The sequence below is a fragment of the Microchirus variegatus genome (assembly GCF_963457635.1).
Source record: "Microchirus variegatus genome assembly, chromosome: 18".
Taxonomy (NCBI): domain Eukaryota; kingdom Metazoa; phylum Chordata; class Actinopteri; order Pleuronectiformes; family Soleidae; genus Microchirus; species Microchirus variegatus.
The window spans coordinates 4,820,357-4,846,818 of NC_139819.1; the positions used below are offsets into that span (position 1 = coordinate 4,820,357).

General features: G+C 40.8%; 2 protein-coding genes across 2 annotated transcripts; one reads left to right on the forward strand and one right to left on the reverse strand.

Annotated features, from left to right (window-relative positions):
• Positions 1–108: 108 nt before the first annotated feature.
• On the reverse strand, positions 109–26,462 carry iqgap2 (IQ motif containing GTPase activating protein 2). Its single transcript, XM_083904705.1, has 37 exons — positions 26,377–26,462; positions 20,278–20,434; positions 19,078–19,155; positions 18,162–18,238; positions 16,229–16,296; positions 15,422–15,535; positions 15,121–15,302; positions 14,401–14,488; positions 13,910–14,073; positions 13,691–13,778; positions 13,422–13,585; positions 13,182–13,342; positions 12,944–13,068; positions 12,685–12,848; positions 9,176–9,266; positions 8,918–9,085; positions 8,660–8,802; positions 8,401–8,571; positions 8,207–8,290; positions 8,019–8,090; positions 7,855–7,924; positions 7,521–7,729; positions 7,278–7,430; positions 7,018–7,181; positions 6,721–6,945; positions 6,503–6,643; positions 5,304–5,388; positions 4,740–4,972; positions 4,042–4,174; positions 3,572–3,674; positions 3,349–3,490; positions 2,630–2,717; positions 2,325–2,537; positions 2,079–2,239; positions 1,860–2,003; positions 718–826; positions 109–563 (listed from the first exon to the last, which is right to left on the reverse strand). Exons 1-37 carry the CDS (start codon positions 26,439–26,441, stop codon positions 450–452), a joined length of 4,911 nt encoding a protein of 1,636 aa, XP_083760831.1. The 5' UTR covers positions 26,442–26,462; the 3' UTR covers positions 109–449.
• Positions 10,365–12,132, forward strand: f2rl2 (coagulation factor II (thrombin) receptor-like 2; the record flags this gene model as incomplete). The annotated part of the gene is made up of 2 exons (XM_083905084.1): positions 10,365–10,430; positions 11,066–12,132. Exons 1-2 carry the CDS (start codon positions 10,367–10,369, stop codon positions 12,130–12,132), a joined length of 1,131 nt encoding a protein of 376 aa, XP_083761210.1. The 5' UTR covers positions 10,365–10,366.

Genomic DNA, 26,462 nt, shown 5'->3' on the forward strand with positions numbered 1-26,462 from the left:
ATTTATCATTCAAATTGTTAAAAAAAAAAATACATCAATTCATGCAACTTTTAAAAAGTTTAAATGTTTTATTTATTAAAACATGTTTCTTTAAAGCAGTAATTAAAAAGGCACGGGTAAACTACAGTAGTTCATAGAGAGCATGTCAATTCCCATCAAATGTGTTTTTCTGTTTGTTTTTTTTAGCATCTTTTACAAAGATAATATGAATAACATTAACATTTAATTCTTAAAAATCACTTTACATTTTACAATCAACCACATAGAAAAATACAGACTGGACATAACACAGTGGACAATAGAGACAATAGATTTTTTCGGGGGCTGATCCATGAAATCATAATTAAATGAAACACATAAACAACATAAACCTCTCTCTCTCCTGAATTGATATCTGTCAGAAGGCACAGTCTGTTTCCTCCTCGACTCCTGCTGCTTTCTTATGTTTTTTATTTTCCATAAAATTTCTTGTTAAGGAGAAAAATGAGCAAGTTGACATTCACTTTGGCTTTGTCGAACATCTTCATCACGGCCACACCTTCGTACTGCAGCTGCAGAAGGTCCTGAAAGCACACAGTTCCACATATTATCCTCATGATCAGTAAAGAAAAAGCACAGACTCATCACTGAGCTGGGAAATATGATTCTCTCCACAACAGGAAAATGTGGGAAAAAAAACCATCTCTCTATTCGTGGAAAAGTGTGCGAAACATTTACCTGGAAATGAAGCTGGACCTTTTCCATTTCCACTCCCATAAACTTCGCCTTTACCTCAAAGTCCCCGACTTCCTCAGAGGGAGAAATGTCAAACATGACATTTTTAAACCTGAGAGATGATAACACGCGGATTAGTGGAAGAAAAAAAATGATAACACAGCACAAAGACGGGAAAAACAAAGTCATTATTAAGACTTTTCTTTGTAAATTTCCGTCCATTTCAGCTCATTTTTCCCCTGTGTTGGCAGATTTGAGTTGAATTGTGCCTTTATCGTGAATAAATGTTTCAAAATAATATGCCAAAATACCAGGAATTTAAAAAGTGGAAACTTTCCATGGGAATCTACGGGAATAAATTATAGTTGATAAGTAATACAAGTCAAAATTGTAGCATAATTTGAGTTGTAGCATAATCAATGCTATTTCCTGACAATCACAGACACCTCCCCCCCTCTGGCTTGCAGCTAATTTTTTTTCCAGTGGCCACTCGTGGTACTGCAACTAAAAATACTCAAAAAGCAATTTTCCCATAGACCACAATAGTCAAAGAGACGTGTGTAAAACTGTTCACAGGACACCTCGAGACATTGATATATATATAAGTATTTATAGATGTTTGTATTCTATATTTTTTATTTCACAGAGTTTTATTTTTGTACAACTTTCCTATAGGCCATAAAAAGCCCAGAAAAATCATATTTCCGTGCAGTTTCTTTAAATTATCCAAAATCCCCAGTAAATTCTCATTAATTCACATAACTCCCATGGAAAGTTTCCTATTTTGAATATTTTGCAACCCCTTTTTACTGAAAGTTGTTCTTATAATTTAGAAAACTGTCAACTAACTTCTACAGCATGTGATGCTGAATAAACCTGGCATAATAGACCTTTCTCAGAGTAAATGAATAAATGAACAACATGAAAAAGTTGTACAAACACAGGTTTTACCAGTTATATTAATTATGGTGGTTATTATTATCCAAGTTTTTGAGAAAAGGACATTGAAATAATCATACTTATGATGATATTTCACACAATTTCAAAATAAAAGTGTTTGTTTTGATATGGAACGATAAATAGTCTATAACATACGATGCAAAATAACTCATAACTTGATATTAAGTGACGAGTTCTCTACTCACTGGTTTGTCTGAAGGCCTTCTATCTCCAAAACGACTCCCTTCTCATGCAGCCTCGCTGCTGTGTACTTCAGAGACTGAGGCTTCCACTTCTTGCTGCCCTTCTCTTCTCCTTTGCTGTCCAGTTTTATCGATCTGCGAGAGTTCCTGCGAGAGACGGAGACATCTCAGCACATATCCATAAAACGTCTAAATTCTTCACCTTAACCGCGCGCCACTCACTTCCTGTTGAGGTTATCCAGGCAGGTCTTGATGTAAGTGTCGTAATAGTTCATCTGATCCTGGTGGAACGCCGTCTTGGCGTTGAGCGCCGTCAGCGTCTGCTGGAGCTTCACGAGCTCGGCCTTCCTCCTCTGTCTGTAGCGTCTCTGGTAGCGGATGTCCTGTCAATTAAAGTGTAAAGTTTTACAACGGTGCTCACACGTTAACATTATGCCCGTGTAAACGAATGAAGAGCTGCGTATAAACCTTGGATATGTCGTTGATGAGGTCCTGGTATTTGTTGGTGGCCTCGGCGAGGCCGGCCTGCTCCAGGTTCCTCAGGTTCCTCAGGATCTTCCTCTTCTTCTGCTCCAGAGGCAGCTGGCTGTCCTCCAGAACCCCCGGGTTGCTCTTCAGACCCTCCGGCGTCTGAGCGTCCTGGACCGCTCGCCACTCCACAATCTTGACATGCTCCGACTCCTTCAATAGGAGAGAAGTAATTTTTTTAGAAGCAGCAGAACAAAGCAGAATAAATTAACAACATCATTTATTGCAGATATCGTCTTTTTTACCTGTGGTGCAGTTGCTGGGGTCTCAAGAATTTCGGGTAAAGTCTCTCCAGGTTGAATCCGAATCACATCCACAATTAGCTTTTTCGTCCTGATAAACACAAACACACACAAATATATAATTTTAGTTACAATATTATCACGATATTGCGATTATTTGAAAATTCATATATCGTGATACACTCACAACACTCTTGGCACCATCTAGTGGACTGAAACGTCAATTGTTTTGGTTTATGCTTATCCACAAAAAAAGTGTAATGTTTATTTGTAACATCAGTTAAAAAGAAAAATAGAAGGAACCGATACTTGGCGTCTCAAAAGCGATATTGTAACGGAAAATATTGCGATATTTCACTGTATCGATTTTTCCCCCACCCCAAATGAGAAGGTTATGTAATACTGGTCACATTTAAATTTGGTAAATGAAGTAACAGCAGCTCTTGGTCCCTTTTAAGAAAGTGATGCAGACGGATACATGTTTATGGGACAGATAACCCTAGCCCGCCAACCCCCTTCCTTTTTGGACAGGAAACAATAGACGAGCAGGAAAGATAACAAAGACAAGCAACTGAGTGATGTGCCATAAAAAACACACACGTGTGTGTGTGTGTGTGTGTGTGTGTGTGGGGGGAAAGGTTAAATAAAGTGCATCACACAGCGTTTACAGTGTGGATCCATTGCCTGACGATTAAGTATTTTGCCTCAAACTCCAAACTTACTTCGTCATGAGCGTCTTCAGGTCCTTGTCGTCTCCTTCCAGCAGCTCAAACTTGCTGGTCAGCGTGAGGGAGATCTCCGTCTTTGCCAGCTGGTGCAGAGCGCTCTCTCGGTTCGGGTCACTTGGGTCCACCGCTCCTTCACCTGACACCGGTAAAACACTTCAAGTCAAACACACTGTAGCATGTAGTAATAATAATAATGACTATGAAAGTGTGACGGTACCAAAGAGAGACTCGACGTCCGGCACGTCTCCCAGGTCCTGCAGCAGCTCATGCAGCAAGTCATTGTGGTCTGGAGAGATGGCCTCCAGATGTTCCAACAGCAACTGAACAAACACACACACATGATTAGACTTAATACTTACAGAGTGTAACATTTAAAAGGATTTATATACATATAGTATATTAATTTGTATGTATAATAAGTCTTTTATATCTCGTTTAGGAGCCTTGTTTCAGTGGATTTTACTCATGTTTCTACAGCAGCCCTAATGGATAAACCAGTATTTTGAAGTATTTATATTTATATACAAACAAACAACGGCTACATCCGTATAAGAAGAAGGAAAAAAGCACTGATGCCGAGTGCTCGAGAGTGGAGATAGTAGTTCTCTGACACAGCTGCAGTCTCACCATTAGATCACATCAATAATCCCCTGCACACTATAGACAATTAATTTTGCTTGGATATACCGAGTGAGTGTTGATGATCTCCTCTATCGAGATGTAGATGATAGGTTTGCTCAAGGTCACCATGTCTGAGTATTCGTCAATGTTAAACTTCTCCTCGGGTTCGGGAACGTCGCACGCCGACTGGAAAAAAGCCCTGAAAGAAAAACAAAAACAGACAGAAAATAAATCCAGTCTTTTGATCTGAATACTTAATTGTTGTTGCTCCTGATTTCTACTTTGTCATATATAGAGAAGTTGCTCCCACACACTTAATCCAGCAAAGTGGATTAAGATTTATGTGGATTTCAATATCACAGTAACGTAGGTCAGAAGGTAGGTAAGAAGAAGACTTTTAGTGCGTCACAACCCAGAATATGACACGCCCACTGATGACGAGGAGGAACCAGTATTTTTTGGTTCCAGCTGAGAACCAACTTTTCTGGTTCAGAACCAATTCTTTTTCATCGTGCTCATGCTAGCCTTCAAGCTAGCTTTAGCCCCTCTGGAGTGAAGTTCACCACATGTTTTTGTGCTGATGGAGTAGCCTCTTCCTTTGCTGCTGCTGCTGCTGCTGCTTCGGTCCTTGGTTAATCCCCTGTCTTTGTTATTGAAAGGAGCATTTCCTCTTTCTCTACAAACTTTAGCGTTCATGAAATCCACACAACCAGAGACGTTTATACAGAACACTTCACTAAAAGCACAATTTTTCATTTTCTCACCTAAACTTCTCGTACGTCTGAGAAATGTAGTTGTTCATCGGCGTCATGTGTGCGTTCTCGCCCTCAAACAGCTTATTGGCGGCGGCGTGCTGGAGCATCTTGGCCACGGAGCCCAGGTTGCGACGCTGGTCCGGGTGGAGCTGCCCCCCCGCCGACATGTCGATGATGTCGAAGCCGTCGGGCGCGATGATGGGCGGGTTCATGTAGCGGTAGTACAGCAGGTTTCCTACGATCTAAGAAGAGAATAACATAATATCTGTCAAAGTCCATTCAAATCTGATTCACTACAGTCATGATTCAGAACAAATCTGAAGTTGGGAGACATTTAATAAGATTAACCTTTACTGATCCCCCACATGGGGACATTTCATAATTGTATCTATAAAGGCAAAAAGCAGCATGGATTCTGATAAAACAGATGTATATTTGATCTAAGAAGTGACACAAACCCGATTTAAGAAACAGAAATGAGAATTAATTGCATTTCTATGTCCACAGCTCTCAAAAACAATCAGATATGAGGCACAAACAAACAATCTGGAACTCGTATGTGTACATGTTTACCTTCATCAGCTCGTCTTCTGAGGCGTCTGGAAACTTTTCATGGAGGGTGTTCTTCAGAACTTTTGCTATGTATCTCATGCCATAACTACATGCAAAACAAACAAACAAACAAAAAAAGCATTGATGGGATGGGACGTGAACAAAACAACATGCATTCGTGTGACTGTATATGACAAATGACAGAGTGGACCTAAATGGCAGGAAAAAAGCACTTGAATTAGCAACTGTAATTACTGATGTGTTTCAGTCGCTTTCCGGGCCACGTGAATAATCAAACATCACCATCTAGTGGTAAAAACTAAATAAAAAATATGAATAATTTGCTTCAGTTTTGGTTCATAAAGGTTTACTTGGTTCATGTTGCAGAAAGCACAGCTGTGTTATTGTTTTGGACGACATAGATCACGTCTTCTAACCACAGTGATGATTCTCTGCTAATAACCATGAGCTAACAGGCAAAGCTGAACCCTAAACAACAAGAACGAGAGGTAAATTACACACGCCACAGCGTATCATCATATCTATTTTGTCTAGCTCTAGTACACTGGACACTGCTCTCATTATTATTGTTGAAATAATACTGTAAAATTAGAACAAAAACACTTAGAAAAAGTTAAGTAATAAGATGTGTAATTTGTTTTTTCATGGGTTTTCCTCACAGAAACACCTTAGATTTAAGGTAAACAAATAAACTGCACTTTGAACACGTTGCTTTGTTAAATAAAATCTAATTGAATATTTTTTTACATTCATTTATAACTTCTATATTCATTTATTTTGAAGAATAATATGCATGTGTGTGTGCTTTTATCCCAAAACCACCATAAGAGTATGGTACTGGGTTTTGGATTAAACATTTTCAATTAAATATTAAAGTCAAGTTATTATTATTGTAAAGTCAAGTTATTATTATTTTTTTATTGTTTGTTCTTAGGTCTATTCGGTCACACATTTGTATGATTTATTTGTATTATTTATTTATTTATCTCTGATGTACAGCACTTTGTTTCAGCTGTTGTTTTTAAAGTGCTTTATAAATAAAGTTGGATTGGTTTGGAGATGGAAGTAAAAGCACTTACAAAATGAAACTGGTAAATAAATAAAAATCATGCCATGTCAACACACTCGACCAAACAGTGAAAAACAAAACTGTCACAGCAAACATTCAGTAGACGTTTCACAGACCCCCCCAAACTTACGGGATGTTATCCAGCGAGGAGACAATGGAGTTGAGGACTTTATCTGTAGCAGAGCGCAGTGCCAGACTGGACGCCTCCAGCCTGGTGCGTACTTCCTCATGTGACATGGCCTGCTCGGGCGTCACTTCATACGGCAGCTTACTGAGGGGAAGACAAACATTTATTATAACTACACACTTATCTACGTTCAAAAAAAATACACAAGTCATTGTCCCCACCTGGCCTCTCCAGTGGCCGTCTCCAGCTGGTTCACCCAGGCTTTGTACACGTCCACAGGGTTGGTGTTGATGCCTAAGTTCTTGTCCTCGATGAGGTCTTTAACCACAGGGGCCAGAAGCTGCCTCAGCGCGTTGTGGCCTCGAGCACCTCTGTTAAAGCTCACGACCATCTTGATGACGGTGGGATTCCCGGTGACTATATCCTGGATCTGGTCCACTTTAGAACTGAAGACGAGACATCAGTTAGTGTTCACAAAAACACAAAAAATGGCACAAAAGTAGTGTCACAGCACTCACTCGATTTCCTCCTCTAAGGCGGTCTTGAAGAGTTTGAGCAGTAAGCACTCCTCTCTCTGGTTGGAAGCGTAGTTATACAGCGTGAAGATCACCGTGTCCATGAATTTAGTAGACTTATTTTGGGGCATCTGGAAGATTAGCTTGGCCAGATATGATGGATTAGTCTGAAAGAGAAAACAAGGAGTATTTTACATGTACATAACTGGACTTTTATTAAACCCTTTAAGTATGATTTTAGTGAAACATGTTTTCTGTAATACCTGTAGCAGGTAAAAGAGATGTTGGTAGGCTTCCAGTTTTCTTCTTTTCCCTTTACTAAGGCCTTTAATACCCAGTTTTTCTCCTGCAGTCAGGTCATCTTTACTCGCTTTACTCTTCTTGTTCTTCATTTTCTTACTATGGGACACGACGTCCTTTTGAAAGAAACACGCGCAGTTTAAGTATATGAACAGCTGTTACAAAAATAACACAATAGTAACACATTAACGTAAAAAGTCACCAACCTGCAGCGTGATCCTGTTCTTCACGAGCAGTCCAATCTTGATGTCCATCAGGTTCAGGTCTTTCTCCATCTGCTGATTGGAGCGGATCTTGGTGACCACTTCCTCCCGGAACCGCGTCACTTCTTGCTCTTCCTGCAGATCCAGAGAACTCTGCTCCAGCAAGTGGACAAACTTTCGCACCACTGACAGAGGAGGATCCTTGGCCCCAGCTTAAAGAAAATTCAAAGTTTAGTACACATCATCTAAATACTAATATAGTTAAGTGATGCTAATTTAAGTCATTTCAGTGTAGCTCAGTTTCTCAGCAGGAACATTAAATGCCTTTTTGACTCACTTAGGGTTCTGTAATCGTCTCTGGCTTTGTTGGCCTTTAGAAAAGCCTGGATCTTCACAATTTCTTTTTCCTAAAAACACAAAATAACAACAACAATTGAGATTTAAAAACCTGGAACAAACTAAATCCAAAAACTGACGCCGACTGACTGAAGTCATACTCACATGCTCTTTAAAGAACTGCAGCCTCTGATTGTATTTACGCTTGGCTTTCCACATTTTCACCACAGACTGGATCTACACATCAGATTTATGTTAATTTTTAAGTGTCAAATTATGCACATACAGTTAAATACGTAGGAAAAGCTCATCGCTACCATGATTATTTTAGTTATTTAAGGATATTTCTCTACCTTCACAACAGAAGCAACATTTTTCTGTAGCAAATTCTTTCTGTCGTTGTACGCTTTCCTTTGTTTGTAACCCTTCCAGCAAGCCTGCAAGAAAAAACATAGAAGATTTGAATCAGAAAACATGGCTTATTAAACATAAGAGTGTAACTTCCATCGCTATCCCACGTTAGTTCACAGTGGCGCCCACAAACTACCTGTAATTTGACAACGTGTGGCTCTTGTTGGTGTAGATACTCCATTCTCTGGGCGTGCTTTTTCCTGACCAGGTAACCTCTGACCCTGGCCTGCAGCTGGGTCACAAAGGACTCGTTGGCCAACCATAACTGCTCCCTGTGATATTCTGCCGTCACGGAGCTGACGGCAGTCTGAGGGGAAGAAGAAAAGTCATTTTTTAAGGTTTAACTCCAATTCATACACTTTTAAACACTACAAAAACACTGTGGGACAGAATACCTGGATTTCCTCTTTGCTGAGCTGGCTATCCCTTTGTTCAAATCCTTCAGGCTCTTCCCACGTGCCCTGTCCAGTCTCCAAGTTATAGTAGTAGTCATATCTGTCCTTCATGACGTGTTTTACCCACTCACTATCTATCTTGCCTGGAGGAAAAGCAGAAACATTTTGTAGAAGACCAACTCTGGACAAAAACAAATTAACTCTCTCACTATGAAGGTGTCGGAGCATCCATTTTAGGTGATGCATGAATTCAATTACCTTCAGCAGCGCCGCTGGCTTGTCTCTGGCCCAGTTCTTCCTGGTACGTGTCAGCACATTCGGGCAGCACCGCTCTCAATGCTGCGCTGGGAGCCTGCAGAGCCTTCAGTGTATTCTGGGAGTCTCCGTCTGACACCGTCTTATTAATATCAGCTACGGCTGCTGCCACTGGCGAAACAAACGAGATTGAACGTAAGGAACAGTGAATTTGTGCCGAGTAAGTAAATAGCAAAATAGTGAACTTGGGTGCGTGCGTACATGCGAGAGCCTCCTCTTCATCCTGGTTGGCTGCGAGTACGGCCTCTTGAATCTGGTCCAGCCACAGAACTGCAGACTCATCTCCAGAGTTCTGCACTCGACAAAACGACAAAAAAAAAAGGTCATTTATCCACCATTTAGAGAGGAGAACTAATACTCGAAGAAATCCTTCATGCACAAGCAGCACAATACTAACTTGACATCAGATTAAGGACATTTTAAAAATGGTTCTTGGATGTATATTGTGTACATTTATCAAGTTAGGATTGTGCATTTTTCTACAGCTCTACAGCAGCAAAGTTTCACAGTAGCATTAGAGCAACGGCAAATCGTAAGCAGTACCGTTTCCCCTGTGTCCAGTTGTAAAAACTACGGAAAGGGGGGAAAAAAGAAAGAACAAACATTTACCATATCCCCCCAGTGTACAGTGTGCATCACAACAAAGGCAAACGAATGTTTATTCAGCCTAATTTTAGGCGAGTACTCTGCTGGGGACCGAGGGGAAGGAAGTCATCATTAAAACAGCCGAAGCAGAGTGAGAGTAGCTTCATATATATATGTATATATATATACATATATATATATGTATATATATACATATATATACATGTATATATATACATATATATACATATATATACATTTATATGTGTATGTATATATATGTATGTATATATATATATATATATATGTAAGTTGCAAAGTTTTGTGCATCAAGTGCATTGTTTCCATCTAAACTGAAGCCAAACAAAGCACGTTCTAAATCAAATAAGATCTAACTGCTGTATAATGTGATAGTGGTAAAAGAGTAGCCTACATTTTCAGACAGATCTCCTCAAAAACCCTGTAACACTGTAAAAGCAATGTGTCTAATTTGCAGCTTTGAGACTCCACAAACGCAGACAAACGTTTCAATTGTTCAGCGGTTTGTGAAGTGCTGGGAGTGTCCCGTCCACCCCCAGTGAGTCAGTGGGCAGTTACTGACGTAGGCAGATAGGAAACATGCTCCCTGCAGCACCATACAAACAGGCGCAAACATTATCACATACAGTAGTGGGGAACCGAGCTCGAGGAGGAGAAGAGCGCGCACTGCAGTCATCATTTCTAACAGGTTACACGCTGAAGATATGTTAAATCAGCACATTTCGCCAGTGGAAACGTTCACAGAACACCAGGACGGAAGCTTTGAACATGGCCGACCTTGTGTCAGGATTACTTCTTTGTCTCATGGCGGTGCAGACCATTCAGCATGACGGTAAGTTTAAAACACTTTTTGAAGCAAGTGTGTGTTTTTGGGATATTTTAGTACTAATACATACACTACTGTTCAAAAGTTTGGGGTCACCTATACAATTATTTGGTGTTTTCCATTAAAACACACTTTTATTAATTAAAAGAGTTGCAGAATGAATAGAAAATATAGTCAAGACATTGACAAGATTAACAATAACTTTGCTTTGGTCAAAGAACCAGCAAGACTGTTTTCAGCTGTGCTAACATAATAGCAAAAGGGTTTTTTATTCAACCAATAGCTTTCTAACGCGATTAGCAAACACAATGTACCATTAGAACACTGGAAATGGGCCTCTATACACCTGTTCATGTTCCATTAAAAACCAGATGTTTGCAGCTAGAACAGTCGTTTACCACATTAACAATGTATAGAGTGTATTTCTGATTCATTTCATGATATATGCATTGAAAAAAAGTGTTTTTCCATCAAAAATAAGGACATTTCTAAGTGACCCCAAACTTTTGAACAGTAGTGTATCTGATACAAATCCTCAATCTGAAAATAAATGAAATAATGTATAATCTATGACTTAAATGCCTGTTTTCTTCTTGCATTAAAGCCATAAACATGATGTCGTTTTTTCTACCCACGTCTAGTAAACACAACCAAGGCCAAAACCAACATTCCAACTGCTCTGATACCAAAAACCTTCAAAGGGTGGACGTCCAAACACAATCACACAAACAAGCTGCAGGCTCATCTCCATCCCAGTGGGAACCCTTGGCTCTATGTGAACCCAGAGGACCCGGTGACGGCGTACACCACAGGGATCCTCAGCACCTGGGTCATACCTTCAGCATACATCCTGGCCATGCTGGTGGGCATCCCCTCCAACGCGTACATCCTGGGATTCCTCAGAGTCAAACTCCGAGCCAAGTCCATGTCCACTGTGATTCTGTACCTGAACCTGGCCTTGTCCGACCTGCTACTGCTGCTCTCCTTGGCGCTGCGCGTTCACTACCACTTCAATGGCAACAACTGGATATTTGGGGAAATGTCCTGCCGCCTTATGACGGCCCTGTTTTACGGCAACGTTTACTGTTCGGCTCAAACGATAGCGTGCATTAGCCTGAAGCGCTACCTGGCTGTGGTCAGGCCGTTTCTGTACCGCAGGCTGACGAAGACTATGCTGACAGCGGGGACATGCTTGGTCGTGTGGTTCCTGTTTGGTGCTGCTGTGGTTCCAGAGCTTCTGGTGAGGCAGAGCTACCAGGTTCCCCTGCTGGGAATTACGACCTGTCATGATGTGCTGCCACTGGAAGAACACACATACTCCCTGTTGATGCTGCACAGACTGATACTGGTTTGCCTGGGCTTTATCGTGCCCTTCCTGGTTTGTATCTATGCTCATGTGGTGGTGGTCCACCACCTGGGTCAGTCTGGCTGTGACTGGAGAGCTTTCATCAGGGTCACCACGCTGGTCTTTGTCATCTTTGTGGTGTGCTTCTTGCCCAGCGGGATCCTGCACATCGCCCACTACATCCGCGTGTTCTCCAGCGGCGACGACGGACTGTACGGATACTACAGGGTGGCAGTGTGTCTCTGCTGCTTCCACAGCTGTCTGGATCCCTTCCTGTGTTTGCTCATTTCCAAGACGCCCACTTCAGAGCTGCAGTTCATTTCCTTCCCTGAAACATCTCGGCGACCAGCGCTTACGACATGAGGCTGGATGTGTGCGTGCAGAAAAAACTAACAACACGTCCTCGGACCATTGTTTGGACACAGCGGGGAAGCTCAAGTCAGAAGGATGTTAAAGTTCAGGCTGGAAACTGACTTCAGCAGCTGAATGCAACAGTTTATATCAGAGCTACAACAAACACAAATAGGATCTTATATTCTATGGACATGCTTGCTCAAGGACTTTTAAACATTTGCCAAAAGGGAAGCCTGAACCTGCAAACATTATAAATGTTGCCTCCTAGACGTTGAAAGATGCTGAACAAGTATGTGAAAGTATCAGAATCACTCTATTATGACTGCACTCTATCCTCTATTTTGCATTTCTAGAGGTCCAATTTAAATGAAAATAGACAAACAATCATAGTAACTAGAGGGATAAATGGCTGCTGTGTGACTATAATAAAAACTACTCAGTATTAAAGTATAGTGTGTGGTTATAAAGTGTTTATTCAGCCATAAAACTTGTGCATATTTTGCATTCTGTGAATGCAAATTTGCAATTTGTTCGACCGAAATAAAACGTGTGTTGAATTACCTGGCAGAGCAGTTGCTTCGTGTATTGTAGGAGGTCGTGGTAGTGTTTGGCTGTGGCTGGGTTCACCCCAGTCAACTTGGCTGTAGGGAGGAGCAGCGCCGCGAGAGTCTGATGATGATCACCCGAGTTTAGCGCCTCATTGATCTCGGCGATGGCTATGATGCCTGGAGGTGACGAGGAGGTCAAACATCCTCTATTTATACATTTTATTAACAGTACAGATGCTTTGATTTACGAAAAAAAACAGAAACTTCCTTACGTTCGTGCTCTTCGTGGACCTGAACGTTGACCGTGTCGATGCACTTCTGAACATCGTTCCAGGTGAGGAACTCTTGGCCCTGGGCAAGGGACTCGGCTCGCAGTTTGACAAGTGTGTCAGCATATCTGAACGAGCGAGGAGTCAAAACAATACGAGTCAGCGCACAACACCTCCGAGACCTTCTTTTTTACGCTCCGTCACTGATAAATCCAAAGCGATGTCCGGCGGCCATCTTTACCTGTTGAGGTTGTCTTGGTCCATGTTGGTGAAGCCCAGAGGAGAGTCGGACAGCTGCTCAATCACAGCCTGCGGGTCTTTGGTGTCCAGCACTTCGTTGAGCACGGCTACGGCGGACAGCATCTCCACGGCGACGCTCAGCTCTTCGTGGCTCAGGCCAGACTGTGTCGAATGTGACATTTGTCAAGCAAAAACCTCCATGTACCATCATATATCAGAATATGAAACATAAATGTCTCACCCGTCCACCTTGCAGCTGCAGACTGAAAAGCTCAGCCTGATAGAGGTTGGCAGCAGTTTGATAGACAATGGGCAGTTGCGCCTCAGGGTTCATCAGCTCCTCTGCCGTCTCCACTGCGTTGCCGCGACGTATAGCGGCATTAACGGCAGCAACCGCTTCAAGTTCTGGTTGAGACATTTTTCACAGGTAGTCAGGCACAGTGACAAACATTCTTTGATACAAAAGCTGTGGTTTTACTCAATAATACTGAACATAAAGTAGGTTCTTACTTCGTTTTTCAGCCTCGGCAATGTCGTTGCAAGAGCTGATGACTTTCTGGATCTCCTCTTTGTCCGTCATCACTGCTCTCCCGACATCCTGCAGCAAGATTATTATTCAGCATGTTTTAACACCAAGAATTGCTTTTTTTCCCCCCACTAAAAAAGAAAAGAAAACATGGGCACTCTGGCTCCAGCAGCAGCTGAGCAAACACGCGCGAGTCACTTTACCTTGGACTTGTGTTGGCAGTAGGTGGTAAAATGTTCCAGGTACCAGTGGCTGTTTGACTCATGGACACCAAGCAGGGAAAGAGATTCAAGTCTAAGAGCAGTGAGCAGAGCGGCCTCGTCCTGGGCCGACAGCGCTTCATTCACCTGCCTTATCGCCGTCTGGACTGGAGGGAAGGAGAACCGGGACAAATTGTCACTTACAGACACAGCGTTTTTCCTTTTTAAACACAGTTGAAACTATGAGTTCTAAATGAAATTAAACAGGGATGTACAATATTATTAGCACGATATCAGTATCGGCTAAAATTGGCTTTGAAACTACTATTACAACTACTATTTAACTACTACAACAACTATTATTCACATTACAGAAGAGACTCAATAAATAAACAAACTGGCATATCATATATCAGCAAAAAGTCCAATATATTCATGGTACTACTGGGAAAAAAAGAAAGCATGTAAAAGGTCATGGGGGGAAAAGTCCTTACTGTTGACTAAGTTAACACAGCCCTGGATCTCCTGCTGTGTGAGCAGCTCCTCATAAACATCTCTTTCTTCAGTAGCAATTGGGGAACTCTAGCAAAAGACAAAAAGAAAACACAAATACAATTTGTTTTGTTATTAAATCCACACAGCGACATATTTAATTTGAACTTCAGTCGGATGATAATGAGGCTGCATATTTGACATGTTATTCTAATCGTATTTCAAACAGCACGACTCCTGTTTTTACAGTATCTGTGGAGAGAGGAGAGCGTGGGAGGCGAGATGCCAGATGATGAGCAGCAGCAGCGTTTGTTGAAGTACAGCTGACACTGCAGCTGCTGGAATGTGCTGAGTGGAGTCAGTGGAGGCAAAGTGTTTCGGACCTCAGTGCAGACTTATACTTTGTTCAGAAACAGCCATTTTTTTTAAGTTAACATTTTTTGCATTCTGTTAACTTGTTTGGAAAAGCACATTCATCCATTTTGCATTTTTGGTTACACTTTCATTACAGCATTGAAGGAACAAAATCTGTTGGTGGTCCAACTGTGGAGGTCAGGCTTAAGGCCTAGGTTACACTGCAGCAGCAGCAGCAGCTTTATTAAAATAGTTAAACAGATGTGAATCAAGCCTTCCATATAGGAAAACCCAGTCATAATCATCATATTACTGTTAATTAAAGAAATAAAATATTGAAACTGAAAGTTCTTCTTAAGACTTCTCACCCGCCCAGAGGCCTGATCCTGCTTCCGGGTCTTAGCCTTGCTCAGCGTGTCCTGGTAGTCCTGGGCCAAAGCGTCGTCCTGGATGTTCTTCAGCATTGCATTGGGATTAGTAAGCGCTCCCATGGTCACAGACGCCTGACCTCTGTCAACAGCCTCATTGATGGCGATCACAGCGGCGTGTACTAAACGGAGCAAAGTGTGCAGAAACAGTTTAGAGCTTTTAGGCCAAACTGCAAGCCTTTCAACTATGTCGGATACGAAAACTACAACTTTTGTGGCCTGCAACAAACAAAGGACTTACGAGCTGCTTCATCCACCGAGAGCTCATTGGCCAGGATTCCTCCAATCTTACTGAAGGCCGGCATTTGAATGCCATACTTATCCAGCTCACTCCTCATGTTGCTGATCTCTTCCTCTGGAAATGAGATTTGCCAAAGGCAGGGACAATTGTTGTGGTGACAAAGTATAACAGTGAACAAGCCATTGCAGACAATATACTGATTTATCTGTTTTACCCCTCAGCAAATAAGCATCAGACATCATACATACTGCCTCATGGATACTATGAAAACAAATATCATGAAGCTTTTTGACTTTGAAGTGGTTGGATGATCCATTTGTTCACTGTACAATTACTGTACAGTGAACAAATAAATCGAATAGAAATACTGACATTTAAATGGGACGGGAGTGATGACACAATCCCAGAGGCTTAGTGAGGACAATGACGTGTCGTCTTAAGCTTCCAATTCAATGTTATTGAAATAATAATTAAATTAAATAATTAAAAATGTCAATATTAGACCATGTTTGAGTAAATCCTCATAAAACCTTTCATGCTTGAGGGTACATGATATTATTTTACGCTTCTCAATTTATATCCCGACGAGACAGAGCGCTCTCGTTAAAAGACGACAATAAGTAACGTGATGTGTTACACAACAGAATTTCAAAAAAGCCTCCCTAAAGCAACACGTATCCTTGATTAAACTAGTAGTAGTGTCATCGGGAGATGACACAACCACGCAATAATAACTTAACCGTTTCTTCTGCCGTTTAAAATCCACTGCTTTTGTGCTATTCTTGTACATATTTCAATGGCTCTTACCTGTAAAGGCCACTTTTCCCAGTAGGTCCTGAATCGGTGGTGCAATGCCCAGTTTGTACAAGTACAAGCTGCAATGAAACACAAAAGGGGTCAAAAGATTGACATTTTATTTGCATTTTTCTCCTCAAGAACATGATTAATACCCATTAACACCAGCAGGGGGTAGTGTTGGCTGAGATAAAAAACAGGCCGACAGCTCTGCGACAGCGCCACAGGGCAAACAAATTCCGACAAACAGGTGACTGGAAGTGTCATTAAACTTTCATCTTGCCGCAGGTATCCAATTGTGATGATGAATTATTGATATTAGAGGCAGGTGTGGCTTCACCGCGACTCTGAGCGGAGCAGACAAAGCGATTCCGCCCTTTGATCGCGCTGTGTGTGCGTGTGTGTGTAAACATGGAATGCACTCTGTCCTTGAGACACAGGGGGCAATAGACAATTATCCAAACGGCTTTGGTGAGAGAGGGGTAATGTTTTTAAGAGCGAGGCAGCTGATTCACGCAGTCAACAGCTGACTGAGGTTAATGAAAGTGGCCGATTATACGCCACTGGGGTTGCTGAGCATCAGCTGACGAGCCTGGTGCGACTAACTCTATGTAATCTCTCTTGTTTTACATTCATTTATTTCCATCACTGTGTCAGTAGAGACTTTTAGACGTGTGTTCCCATTCTGAATGTGGCGAAGCATCCGCCGCTTTGGCCTCCATGTGTGCACAATGTGTTTGTGCTCGGGGACGCAGCGTATTTCACCAAGGTCTGGTGGGAGTCCGTGCTCGACTCATGAGGAAGGAAGAGCACGTGTGTGTGTGTGTGTGTGCGTCTGTGTGTGTGTGTGTGCAGAAGCAGGGAAGGAAACCAATTCTCTCGGGACCCTGACCAAAACACTACAAGAGAGAAAACAATCCAATCGGCTTGCGTAACCACTCCCTAAATCTGTGTCTGGTTAACCAAAAGGGTCAGACAGATAAAGCAGACTTTAGTGGATTTAAAAGGTATCAAGGAGCAGGAGTAGTAACACTCGAGCCAACCACGACGACACAATATAACCAACTTTTACGAGATACATGTTCACATTACAAAGCCTTGTGGTATGATCTATCTATCTATCTATCTATCTATCTATCTATCTATCTATCTATCTATCTATCTATCTATCTATCTATCTATCTATCTAGTTTAAATGAATTTAATTCCAACTAACTAACTATAATTATTTGAGCACTGCGCCTGAACGCATGTCAACTCGCATGACATTAGCGGAAACAATAGGTTAGAGCTGGTTACCCAGTGCTGTATAACATAACCTTGACCCATTTAACAGAAATCATAAAAAAAAAAGGATTGCACTTGCATTTCTAACCCGCCACAAAAGACAGAGTAGAGTATTTTAACCATTTGTGGATGGAACATGGAAAGTGAAGAGGGCATTACTGAGCCCCAGAGTGGTGTAAAACATACATTTGTCATTTCATATAAGTGTAAATTCTGTAACCTCACACTCTGCAGCTGTACGGAGAGACAGAAGTGGCAACAAATGACCTTTACAAGTCAAAGTGTTTGACATCGTCTGCCGTAACTACTGAGTAAAAGGGATATTTATCTATGTTAAACACTGTAAATGAACACAGGTCAACATTTACACACAAAATCCAACACTCTAATCCACCCAAGAGGTCACACAACAATAAGACTTAAGGTCAGTGATAACAATAACAGTTGAGTCCACTGGTTTTCTTTCCTTTTCCCTGAAGTGAGGTTACACTACACTTGATATTGAGGTGTGGCACCATAACTGGGTGCTCTGCCAGTGTGCAAACAAAAGCTTTTTACTCATGGGTGAGCAATTTTACTGTCAGAAGAGGAGAACTGTGTGCAGGGTTCAGAAAAGGTGAAAAATCCCTCTGTGTTTTTTTGGATCTTTCAATCTTACCTGAGTGCGTGTATGCAGTACACCACCTTGGGCATGTTTTTGCGATCGTAAACATCTGTCGTTTCGGGATAGAATATCTGAAATCAGAAACCACGAGAGGTATCAGTCACTCTTCTTTTATCAGGGTCTTGGCACTCTTTACCGAACAGGAGCAAGATCATCCATCACAAAATGATACGACGGTTCACGCTGTAATAGAAACGCCAGTATGATGCATTGCAATCCCAGGAAACAGCTGTTGGAAATGTTTAGTTACGTCAGAGTCAGAAGTGGGTGATTTATCGTTGTTTTACTTTATGGACGTTAACATCTTGACGGCGATGATGTGGTGACACTTAATTAGGACTGCGACGATAAAATCGATTACTATATTAATCATCAACTAATGTTGATTTTCTTCTTATTGAATGGGAATATTTTCAGGTTATTTTGTTCCATACAACAAATAAATCATTAAAACCGAATAATTTACGTTTGTGGACAAAATAATACATAATTTCCAGACCAAACAAATACTCAATTCATCAAGGGTCATTGTTTTGACCGCTCGCTCTCAAATCAGAGAAACCACTGATGCATTTGTTATAATGTGCGAAAACAAGTGTGTTATTCAGCCAGTGTCTCTCACTACCCACAGTCTATAATGCAAAGCAGCTCACTGGACGACATGTTTATGTTTTGCATCAAGCACCAGTTCCACACCAACATGGCCTTTGGAAGACAGGTTTTACAAGACATCTAAATTAACCACTGGTGTCCTGAAGCATTGCTCTTTAAAAAAAGATCTTAAATAATATATTGCATAAAATATATAAATAAAGATAATATTTTCAAGTAAAACTGGAAATAAACGTTGTATTTAGTTGTATTCGCTCCTTTTTCATCACCTGGACATTGGGTATGAGTATGGACTTACCTTGGGGAGGCCCACTGACTCCATCGCTCTGAGCCACTGCACTGTGTTGTCAGTGTGTCTAAAGTGCAGTCCACTGCTCTGGAGGAGAAAACACAAAAACACACATGATTAAAAAGTCAATAATGATCACAAACTGTAAAAGACATTTACAGTAACAATAACGTGATTTGGCTGCAGTTTACACACACACACACGTGATGATCTGCTGGACAACGACCTTGGGCTCAACAGAACCTGGCACCGCGGACACTTAAGTGTCCAAGAGGAACAGTACGTTTGGTTGTGCGGAAATACTTTGTCTTAAAAAAACAACAACAAAAAGAAGACATTGTACAGCGCCAGGTAGTCTGCAGGTTGCTTTGCTACCATTGTTACCACAGCAACCAATCATGACTGTGTGCATGTGTGCACTTTTTCTGTTTCTGGCATAAACACACCTAATCAGGACCAGCAGTCCAAAACTTGAAACAGGTCCTGATGAGGCAGAACCTCATTTCCAAGAAACTGGTTAAGTATGGGCATGAGATTTGAATTATGGATAGGTTAAGATTGAGGTTAGGCATTAACAGGTTATTGCTACGATTAAGGACTCGGCATGCACACTTCTCACGTCAATACATCCTAGACTCTTTATCTCTTTGATATCTAGAAAATAAAAAAATAAAAATACTGGAAAGCAGAGAAATAGGGCTTTGCATCCATATATTTGTTATTACGGTGGCCCATCAGGAATACGGCAGAACGACCGTCCAATCACAGACTAGATTCACCAGTGCGTCACTACCGAAATTTCTAAAAGGTTGAATAACTGTCAGATATCGAAAGTGAAAGTTATCTTGGAAAAAGGAGGCAGAAAATTCACTGATCTAACTTTTTTTTTTGACAACTCTACAGCCATAAAATCTAAATAAATCCAGGTGGGGTTAATTAAACCCCGCCTGGATTGTCTTTTTTCTATAGTTATAAGAAGAAGGCAGCATTGACCGAGGCAGCTTGTTGTACAATACTGGAGAAAAGTTAGACTCCTTCCACTGCTTATGACATCTGAAAAGGTCAAGGATGTCAGAGTAAGACCTTCACCCTCTCCAGTGTGAAATACTGTCTCAAATGTCAGCAAGTACCAGAAAGATCTGGCGCAAACCGCTGTGCAGTGGTGAAATCATAAACTTTTTTTTCTGGAATAATTTTCTGGACACTTACTTTATAACGGGTCTGGTCTCGGTCATAGATCCTTTTCACAGCCACCATTTTGGGGGCGAAGAAGTTGGCAAGTTTGCCAAGGTAGACGCCGTTCCTCAGTCCTTCTTCTAATTCTGTGGTCGCGGGCAGTTCTTCTTCTAGGCAGGCCTCCATCCACCTGGAGGTCAAAATCAAAGACACTATAACTGAGCAACTTGCAGACATGTATATTAATCAAAAATCTGAATATTAATTGATTACTACAGTTAATAAATCGTCAAGTACTTTTATTTTTACAATAATTAAAACAAGTTTTCTGATTTTTCAGCTTCTTAAATGTGAATATTTTCTGATTTCTTTGCTCCAGTTAACAAATTAATCTACTCTTTGTTCCATATGACAACATTTAACGGACCAAACAAGTACTAAAACAATTGACAGATCTTTACTTTAATTGTTTTGTTGTACAAAACTACTTGGATGGAGAATTTCAGATGAACAGTATTCACCGAGTACACACTCACGCAATTGTTCTTGATGTTTTATGGCAGTTGTGGCGTCTGTAATGTTGCGTTACTGCCTTTCTCTCCTTATTATTTTTATTTCACCTTCTCTTTCTCCTACACTCTTAGAAATAAACGTGCTAAGTAGAACCATATAAGGTTCTTCGGCTTGTCCTCATAGGAGAACCCTTTTTGGCTCCAGGTTGAACCTTCCGTTTTGGAGGGTTCCAACAAGAACCCTTTTAAAACCCTTTATTCAGGAAAGGAGTTTTAACCATTAAGTGTTACCAAGAACCCTTGAAAAACCCTTTCTTCGGGGAAAGAAGCAAATGGTTCCAGGTAGAACCTCAGCTCTTGTAGAAGGACCCTTTTGGAACCCTCATTTCTAAGAGTGTATCCTCCTGAAGACAGCAAGTACAACATTTTCCCACAGAGGGTTTCACTTAGCCGAGGGTTTTGAGGGTTAAACAGAAGAAGAAAGTGTTGGTTTGACACAGAACTTGGCGTGGTTACAGGGAACACCTACACTGTGCCCAGCATGCTTTAGGAAGGGGGTTGTGGACACATTTGCAGCCTGAGCTCTGGGACAAAGTGAAGGTTAGACGGACTCTTCATTGACAGTTTTAAGTGGAATAATAGGCAAAATAATCCGATATAAAAGCTTTGAGGTGCACTTCATTACAAGAGATGGCTACAGACACAGTCTGGAAAGAGTAAAAGCTGTGCACAGCACATGTTAAAGTAACACTGAGACATTTTTCACAATGATGTCATTTCCCCACTGAAAGGTGGAATATTTGCTTTTAGAGCCGCGGCCTCAGCCATGGCTATTCCCAGAGATATTAAGGGGGGAAAAAAATGCATTCCAAAGAGCGAGTGAATGATTCGAGAAGACAATGAATCATCACGGTCTGAAAATCTGTTACACATTATCCTGCTGCCTGGAAGTGTGAGACGCGATATTTATTACTACGGTCACACCTCGGTGCCGATGGCTCCACATTCAAACAAAAACAAGTCAGTTTTGTTCAGTGTTCTCCTATAAGTGAGTTCTCCCACTTCTTTAAAAGTGCACATAGTACTCTCTGCTGAAGCTTGTTGATGCTTCAGTTATTGTTTTCATAAAAGCAACTCCCTTGAAAAACAATAAAAGCTTCCCACATGCATTCATGCCCACTCACAACTTGTTTAGCTTGATTAAATGGCCATGTGGGTGAGCTGGCCTCCAATGAGTGTCAGCACATTAAAGGACAAACACACACACACACGCATGCACGCACACACACACACACACACTTTAAATCAAGTACAGTCAATATGGGGATTTTGTAAGAAATAAAAAAGACCTGCGCAACAAATCTGCGCTTTTTTAAAAAGAGAGAATAAAGATAGGAGCTGTTTTTAGGGCTGCGACAATTACTCAAATATTCAATTAATCAATTACTAAATTAACATTTTGATCATTCATTTATTGGTTTGAATGTTTTTATGAATTAAAACAAGTTCACTGATTTTTTTCCATCCTCTTAAATGTGAATATTTTCTTGTTTCTTTGCTCTATATGTCAAAATAAATAAATTAAAACTGAACAATTTTGGTTTGTGGACACAAAAAAAAGACATTTGAGAACATGATTTTGAGGTTTGGGGAAAACAAATCAACATTTTATGGACCAAAAGACTGATCAGTCAAAAATCAAGAATATAATAGACAGATTAACAATTTGAAAAATAATCCATTGCAGCCTTACTTATTTTTGTAGCTATTTCTATAATCAGTCCGCATTTACTGCATTACTCGATTTATCATTCTGTAAAATGTCCGAAAAGTATTTCTAAAACCTGGAATTGATGATGTTCTCAAAGGTCCTGTTTTATTCAGTTGTCTTTGTTATATGGAGCAAAGGAAACAGAATATATTCCCATTTAAGACGCTGAAAAAACCCAAAAAACAACTCTATTTAGTTGATTTTAATCGTTTGACACACAAGGATGCAGTATTTACTGATGAAAAGCCGAAGTAAATTCAGCACCTTATCACAGCTTCTAAAGGCCTCCCAGAGCAATTATGCATAATTACCTAAATACTACCAGAGCCTCAGCCTCTACATTTCTAATGCTTAGATGTTCCTCACATCGCCCTCCCACCCCGCGTTTTAGGAGCAGATGCTATTGTTGCATCAACAGAACGACACACCAGTTAACCTTTTTACAAACGCACAAAGTTGCTTGCCAGGAAAAAAAAACCATTTGGCAGCGAATCAAAACAAAGCAGATAGAGACACAAACAGGGTGCGCTCTATCTATCACATATGCTCAGGCTCACACCAAAGTCAAAGAAATGAAGTTTCATAACACATGAACTTATAAATGAAGCGTGAACGCAGATGTGAGCAGAAAAATGACTACAGTTACAAAGAATAGATGTTGTTGGCGGGAATGTGACATCCTGCACAGGGTAACCCAGCTCTCCTGTGAAACTTCACTTCCTGGACTTAAGACAATGTGTCTCCTGGAGCAGGACAGCCTAGTAGTCCTGTTTACAACCACTTAAAGCAGCACTTCCTGTCATTGTCCAACCTGTGTGACTAACTGGACTCAACAAACCACAGCTTTCTGGACCAAAGGCACTCGACACAATTATTAATAAACTGCACTTTTTTTTCTGGCCACAAAATGTCTCTTGTTGCGTCACGAACGCTTAGTCACGCTGGTCATGAGTTTGGGGCGTTTGTGTGCATGTGGCTCCGTGTGCACAAAGACAGCTGTAGTTAGGAGTGAGGACACAGAGACCAACAGTGGTTGTGTTTAAAAAGGTCCTAAACCGAGCTTCAAACCTAAACCGGCGACTGTTTACTCTCCAGTGAAGGTACAAAGTCTTGTTAGAGAAAATGTGTGTGTGTGTGTGTGTGTGTGTGTATGGACAACGCCACCACTAAAAGTTAAGTTCACAACATGGAGGACTTTGAACAACAAACCATGTGGGCAAAATGGTGTGGAGCAAATTAAATATGCAAGTTCACGTCACGTGCCGTACACACGCACGTCATTGTTTTAGTTTCAGGGTGACTAAAGTGACATTTAAATACAAAATAATCAATGTTAATATGTGTTTTTTTTTTTTTTGTAGAAGTTGCAGATCAGATTGTCCTTAATCCCATCACTGGTCAGGCGATAACGCAGAGTCAGCACTTCAGGCGTAAGGCATCTATAAATTAAAACCAGGAATCACAAAATCTGCCCTTTTTGGAAACTCAAATTTTGTTTCACTAAGAATTTCTGGTAACACTTTAGCTTAGGAAACACATATACACCATTAACTAGGTACATAAGTCGCATACTAGCCCTTTACTGGTAACCATTAAGCAAGTATTGACACCTTATTCTACATAAACTTATTCTACCTCTATTACGGACATGAATTAAGATTTTTCCACCATAAGGTGTTAATACATGCTTAATAAAGGGCTAGTATGCTACTTATAAGCATGTTAATGATGAATATGTTTTCCCTAATCTAAGCGTTACCGAATTTATAAGCTTCTCTAAAATATTCTGGTGTTGTCGAACACATAATTTGATCAAAGACCATTATGGGGCACAAACGAAGAAACTAGAAAATATTCACATAAGAAACTTGTTTTAATTAATAAAAAATACACACTTAAACTGATTAATCAATGATCATAATAGCTGACGATTAACTGCAGCCCGAAAGACCATTAACCAGGTGCACTCCGGCGTTATGTCGACTGCCTGACCCCCAGAGAGCAGAACCTAATCCCACGCTCACTCCAGTTTTAACCCTAATCTAATTTGACATGTTTCTAAAACCAGACGCTCCTATCCACAATTACACAGGAGAGTGATGTAAAAGTGCAGCAGTGTGCGAGTACAGTTTTTAAGTGCAGCTCAGGTAAGATCTGCACAAAACTTATATATCCTGTGACATAAGCAGATGATGTCGGGCTATTTAAACAGGTCTTAACTGAGCCAAAGTACAAGTTCAGTTGTCAAACAGAGTAATCTGGTGAGAATAAGCTGATGGAAATCGAGTCCCAAACTGAAATTCCTGGTCAATTTCCAGAAACTTTTCCACAGGATTGGGAACTTTAGGTTCTGGAATATTGGAAACCCCCTTTTTTGCTGAGTCACCACTAAGCCACAGCATGCCGTAATGGATTTGAGCATAGATTATAATCCATCCAGTGCATCAATCAATCAGAGGATGTCGTCACAAAATCAGAGTGTGAAAAAAAGAAGCACAGTTCAACTTCCTGTTCAAAAAGATGCCCCACTGAACAAGGCAGGAAGTGGGTTTTTAGCTTTAGCTCGTTTTAGTTTCAGGCACCGCTTTACTGAGAGTCTTCATCAGATTTATTGTCCTCTTCTCTTCACAATATCTTTTTTTTGTTGAGTAAAAATATCCCTAAACTAATCAGTAAATAATCATCAAGTGTCTATTTGATGATTTGAACAATCAATGAGGATAAGGGTGTGGTGGAAAGAGAGAGAGAGGCACTCTTTCCACAAAGTCAGCACCTCCCTTGTTTTTAATCACACGCACGTGCACACGCACACACACACACACACACTCTTGTACTTGCTGCATACTGAGGACCGGGTAAAAGAGCTGACAAAGTGAGGACCAGCATTTCCACTTTATAAATATCTACTTATATATAAAATTTTACCCAAAATGTTTGGTCCAAAATTTGAAAAAAAAATTGACCCAAAATTTGACAAAAACGTCATACTATACTGTCATCCAAAATTTGAAAAGAAATTTGACCCAACATTTTTGGTCCAAAATTTGAAAAAAAAATTATGCAAAATTTTTGGTCTAAAATTTGAAAAAAAAAATTGGACCCAAAATGTTTGGTCCAAAATTTGGGAAAAAAATTGACGAAATTTTTTTTGTCCAAAATTTGAAAAAAAAAATTGGACCCAAAATGTTTGGTCAAAAATTTGAAAAACAATTTGACGCAAAATTTTTGGGTCCAAAATTTGAAAAAAAAATTGGACCCAAAATTTTTGGTCCAAAATTTGACAAAAAAAGTAATTTTTTTGACAAACAGAGTATTAGCATGTTATAGCAACCTAAGGAAGTGATTTCAATGAAAACAAAGTGACGACCGACAAAAATTTCCTCACTCCGTAAAAATTTCCTCACTTTGTTGGTTAAAAACCCTCACTGGTCCTCAGTATGGCGCAAGTACAAGAACACACACACACACGCACACGCACGCACACACACGCACGTGTGCTTACGGTTCCGCGTCATCTCATTACAGCTGCGTGCTGCACAAACATTTAATCACACACCGCTTCGCTCCCTCCATCATCTCCCTTCACCGTCTTCCCTCCATCGCTTCATTTCTCTACCACTTCCTTAGCGGCAAACTTGTCGTGTGACACTCCACGTCTACATAATCAAACACTCGAAAGGAACTGAATGACAAACACACACACACACACACAGCCATTGTAATTCTACCACAGTGCAAACAACCCGAAGGGAAAGTGGTTCTTTTCGTCATCGTGTGCCTCTTATGTTTCATGGTTTTCCCTTAATTCCGCGCCGCCGCAGCCTTCTGCCAGCTCGCTCCCATTCTTACCGCTTGGCCTCCTCCAGGTGACACAGGTATACGTAGGCAATGTTCTGTCGCCTCCTCTCGTCCATCTCCTCTGCCGAGAGCCTCTC

Bases quoted from the DNA above. Each gene is read 5' to 3' on its own strand.
- iqgap2 (XM_083904705.1), bottom strand. From the start codon at position 26,441: ATGGACGAGAGGAGGCGACAGAACATTGCCTACGTATACCTGTGTCAC. The intron at 5,389-6,502 runs GTAAGTTTGGGG...TTTTGCATGTAG, and splicing joins TCCTCGCTGGATAACATCCC to TTATGGCATGAGATACATAG. The intron at 2,718-3,348 runs GTAAGTTTGGAG...TGTGTTTATCAG, and splicing joins CTGAAGACGCTCATGACGAA to GACGAAAAAGCTAATTGTGG.